Source organism: Lupinus angustifolius, chromosome LG14, assembly GCF_001865875.1.
Source record: "Lupinus angustifolius cultivar Tanjil chromosome LG14, LupAngTanjil_v1.0, whole genome shotgun sequence".
NCBI classification, from domain to species: Eukaryota; Viridiplantae; Streptophyta; class Magnoliopsida; order Fabales; family Fabaceae; genus Lupinus; species Lupinus angustifolius.
Window position 1 is genome coordinate 5,679,666 of NC_032022.1, and position 4,688 is coordinate 5,684,353.

General features: G+C 32.6%; 2 protein-coding genes across 2 annotated transcripts; both read right to left on the bottom strand.

Annotated features, from left to right (window-relative positions):
* LOC109326240 (pentatricopeptide repeat-containing protein At1g09820-like) lies at positions 3,141-4,308 on the bottom strand. Its single transcript, XM_019558942.1, has one exon. The coding sequence runs from the start codon at positions 4,282-4,284 to the stop codon at positions 3,796-3,798; it is 489 nt and encodes a 162-aa protein (XP_019414487.1). The 5' UTR covers positions 4,285-4,308; the 3' UTR covers positions 3,141-3,795.
* LOC109326239 (pentatricopeptide repeat-containing protein At1g09820-like) lies at positions 3,141-4,320 on the bottom strand. The gene has a single exon (XM_019558941.1). It carries the CDS (start codon positions 3,781-3,783, stop codon positions 3,208-3,210), a length of 576 nt encoding a protein of 191 aa, XP_019414486.1. The 5' UTR covers positions 3,784-4,320; the 3' UTR covers positions 3,141-3,207.

The window sequence follows — 4,688 nt, forward strand, 5'->3', positions numbered from 1 at the left end:
TCCTATCCTCCTCCTCATTCTCATCCTCATCCTATCCTCATCCTATCCTCCTCCTCATTCTCATCCTCATCCTTTCCTCTTCCTCATCCTCATCCTCCTCTTCATCCTATCCTCATTCTCATCCTCCTCATATCCTCATCATCATCCTCATCCTCATCCTCATCCTCATCCTAATCCACTTCCTCATCCGATCCTCATTCTCATTCTCGTCCTCATCCTTTCTTGTTCCTTATTCTCATCCTCCTCCTATCCTCATCCTCATCCTCATCCTCATCCTAACCTCATCCTCATCCTCATCCCCATCCTTATCCTACCCTCCTCGTCATCGTCATCCNTTTATGTAAGCATTTGTGGTAGAAACAAGAAGATATGATACATACAAAGAATACTCTATCATCAACAACCCACCCTACAACCCTGTTCTTATTCCAAATTGTTAATATTTCTTGCTAATCAAAATACTTTAGAAGTGGTTATTTATACACTCTTTAATTTAGTTATTTTTTAGTTTTCAGATAGAAATAATGTACATCATTTCTAAAAATGTATACTTAATATTAAAAAATATAAATACATGTAAACATACATATTTTTTTACATTAGAAAATAAGAATGCGGATTGACAGGCACGAGAGTGCCTGTCAACACGCTAGTTGATATAAAGAGGATGTAGCTTTGTGTGTCATTAAGGAGATGGTATGTTTCCCTACATTTTGTTTGGACTTTAGTGCACAATAGTGCTGTATCAATCATGTGCACTTGAATGGTATGTTTCCCTACATTTTGTTATGTGTTAGCGTGATTATGAGTATAAGGGTTTTATACTTTGACATTTTACACATGTAATTTTAACAATGAGGAAATAAATAAGATAAATGTTTGTCAAAGAACTAATTGTATTCTTTGTCTCTTATTTTGTTATGTTATTGTGTAATTTTGTACTCCATATCTTTCTGCGACTTTTATTTGACCAAATTTTCAACTTATGCACCATAAACCCTTATCCATTTTTTATGGTGACCTTATCAAGAAAAAATGAGAAGAAATGATCTTTAATTATTAGAGGCATAAATCAAGTTTGCACAATTTTTCTCCTTGCTTGGGGAACTTGTTTTTTCTTGATGTATTTTGTGATATAATGAAGCACGTAGATTTCAAAGTTGCTTAGAGCATAGTCATAGCAAGTGATGGATCTACAAAAAGACGAGTTTGGTAAATGCAAACTCCATCTAGCAGAAGGAAAAAGGTTCAAAATGAAATCCAACAAAGAAATCAAGTAAATAATCATGATACACAGTGGGGTTATAGCACAACAACAAAGAAAAAACATTGTTAGAGATGGTGTATAAAATTCAGATCATGCATATGTTATATGGTCCAATGAGTATGGAGAGTGCACAAAAGATGAAACTGGGACAAGACAAAAGCATGTGGATTAGGATCACTCATTTCAAACAGTGTCTCATTTCCTGTCACAAGCTAATCATATATTAACCTGGGATAAAATAAAACTTTTAAAAGCAAAAAAGTAATAAAATGGGGTGGAAATGATATACTCTATTTTCAAATGGACAAGCCAACTGAATTCAAATATCTTATTATTATTTTTTAATAAAGAGCCATAAGGGTAGATAATAATAACTATAAAAGAAGTATCCATAAAAAGTGGAGAATAAATTACAATGAAACAAAACTACCAAAAACCATAATGAGAAGTATGATAGATGATTGATTCTGAAGTAGAGCGAAGAAGCCAATCATGTGGAACCCTTTCCTCTGCCAAAATGTTTATCTCATTAATTCCAATGAGTTCATCACTTTGATCAAAAATTCTCTTAATTGAAAGAAATTGTTGTATTGTGATTCTATTGAATTCCTCAATTGGAAGATAGTGCGCCTCCGGATAAGCCCTAGTCGCCGATTGCGTTGGATATTGTTCATCAGATCCACCCATTTTTTCTTCTTTATCAGATTTCAACTTCTATTAGATTTTACCGGTTCTGTTTGATTTTCTTTAAATAGAGGTTAGTTTAAGGTGTTAGCGTTATTTAATTAGTTGTTGGTGGAAGATAGGATAAGATATTTAGATTCTTCTTTGAAGATAAATATTAGAGTAACTGAATTTTATATCAAAATGTTATTATTCTAACTAAGAGATATACATTATCCTAACTGAATCTCAAATCAAAATACTATCATACTAGCAGATAGATATTAACGTAACTGAATTTCCTATTAGTTTTTTAAAAGAATATTTTAGTTGAATTTGTTAAGAGATTTGATTCTCAATTTCATTTAATTTTTAATATTTACTAATTGAATACTTTATCATATAAAAAGTTATTCAAAAATTTCTACATTCTAACTAAACCACGCTCTATCAACAACCAAAGGATGATTTTTTTCAAGTCAACATCAATAGAATTCCCAACTACATATTCACAATTTAAAAACAAAAACTTGTATATTGATGAGTTTTTAAAAAAATATATATAAAATAAAAGCTTACCTCTATCTTTATGGAAAAGTTAAAAGATAAATCCCACTTTTTATGAATTTATCTGATAAAGTGAAAATTTAAAACATATTTACTTGAATTTTACAATTAAAAACAAAATAGAATGATAATATATATTTTCTGGAATTGACATTCCTAAAATTGCTCTACCTCAAAAAATAAAATCCGCAATTTTATTAATATATAAATTATAAAGCATTGGTTTAATATTTTTAATAAATAACATTATTTTTCAAACTCTTCAAACTAATGGAGTCACTACTAAAGTTTGTAGCACCTACATACATCACTTGTTTTTCATTGATAAAAAAACAAAATACATATCGGGAGCATATTTGCTGTCTTAGTTTGTGTTCACTCCATGTATTATAAACTTGTGATTGGTCAAAAAAATACTTAATAATTAAATTTTAATTTAAATATATTTTTTGATTAATTACAAGTCCATAGCACATGGAGTGAGATAAACTATGGGACAACTGATGTGTACCGATTTTTTTTTGTGCATTGATAGAATGGAATTGAACTTCCACTGGGCTCCACAATACTGGAACCTCAAACAATTAAAACTTCGGAATAGAAATTATAATGAATGTGCCCACAATACTGGTAATACTAATACTGGTAGTGTTGCAAAGCTCCATTCATAACAGCAAATAGTACACAGATACTAGCATCTAAAGTTAATGTTAAGACATGCCAGAGATATTATATAAGTGCCCATCTATGTCTAGAATAAAACCTTTATCCAACATTTCCAATCTTACTATATCATAGGTAGTCCTATTTGGGATTAAACCCTTTTCCAACATCTCATTAAGAAGCCTGTTTGCATCTTCCAGCTTGCCTCTTCTACAAAATCCTTTGATCAACACATTATATGTAACGACATTACCTCGCTTCCCTTCTTTCTCCATCCGCCTCCTAACATTCAATGCCGCCTTGAGATTTCCCTCCATGCAATAACCATCCATCAAAGTGTTATACGTTACATGATTCGGTTTTAGACCGACGTTTCGCATTTCATTTAGTAGATCTTCTGCCCTTATTGATTCGCCATTTTTGCATTGTCCGTCTATTAAGATGTTGTATGTTACAGTATCAGCTTTTAATCCCTTGCTACCCAGATCATTGAGAAGCGCTTTGGCAGCTATTATGTTCTGCTTTCTGCACAAGCCTGCAATTAAGCAATTATAGGTTGAAATATTTGGAAGAACCCCTTCATCTAGCATTGAACTACGAAGTGCAAAACCTTCCTCCATCATCCCCTCCTTGCACTATGCATCAATCAGTGTATTGAATGTTATTGCAGTGGGAACCAACCCTTGAGTAGTTATATCATCAATAAGTTTTGTTGCTTCCTTCATCATCTTATTCTTACAAAACCCATTAATAAGAGCATTATAAGTAACAATATTTGGCTTCAAACCTGAGCTTGCCATCTTATCCCACAAAGCTATAGCCTCATCTAGCTTCCCATTATTAGATAGGCCATTTATCAGTGAGTTATAGGAAACTAAATTAGGTTTTAGTCTCTGCCTCTGCATCTCTTCAAAAGCCTTCTTTGCAGCCAACACATTCTCATCCGTACAGAACCCATCAATAAGAGTGTTAAAGGTAATCTCATTTGGACAAATTTTATTAGCAAGCATTTCCTTCATAATAGCATCAGCTTTGTACATTTTTCCAGCATTGCCCTTTTTGCAATACCCATCAACAAGAGTATTATAAGTAACTACATTTGGCGAAAATCCCCACACCTTCATGTCTTCAATAACATCCTCTGCCTTGTTCAACTTACCAGCTTTATGTAAGTATCATGATGTCTTATATGATCACTAGTGTTCTGATCCATGTTACTAATAGTCGCATCACTATTGTTATAGTTGACCATAATATTGTAAGTCCATCCTGACGGGTCAGCCTATGTGGCTTGCTATTTTTAGTAGATCGGACTAAGGATTGAGCCTTTTTAGAAATAAGGATCGGGTTGAGTCAGCTAATATTTTGGCGGGTTAGAGGCAGGTCAAGTCAAATTGGCCCATATTGTCACCCTAGTGGTATCTCTTCATGATAACCCAAGATCAAATTATTTGTTCTAATAATTTACATTTTATTATAAAACCAAGGATGAAGATAATTTAAATACATTAAATTTCATTAACAAGAA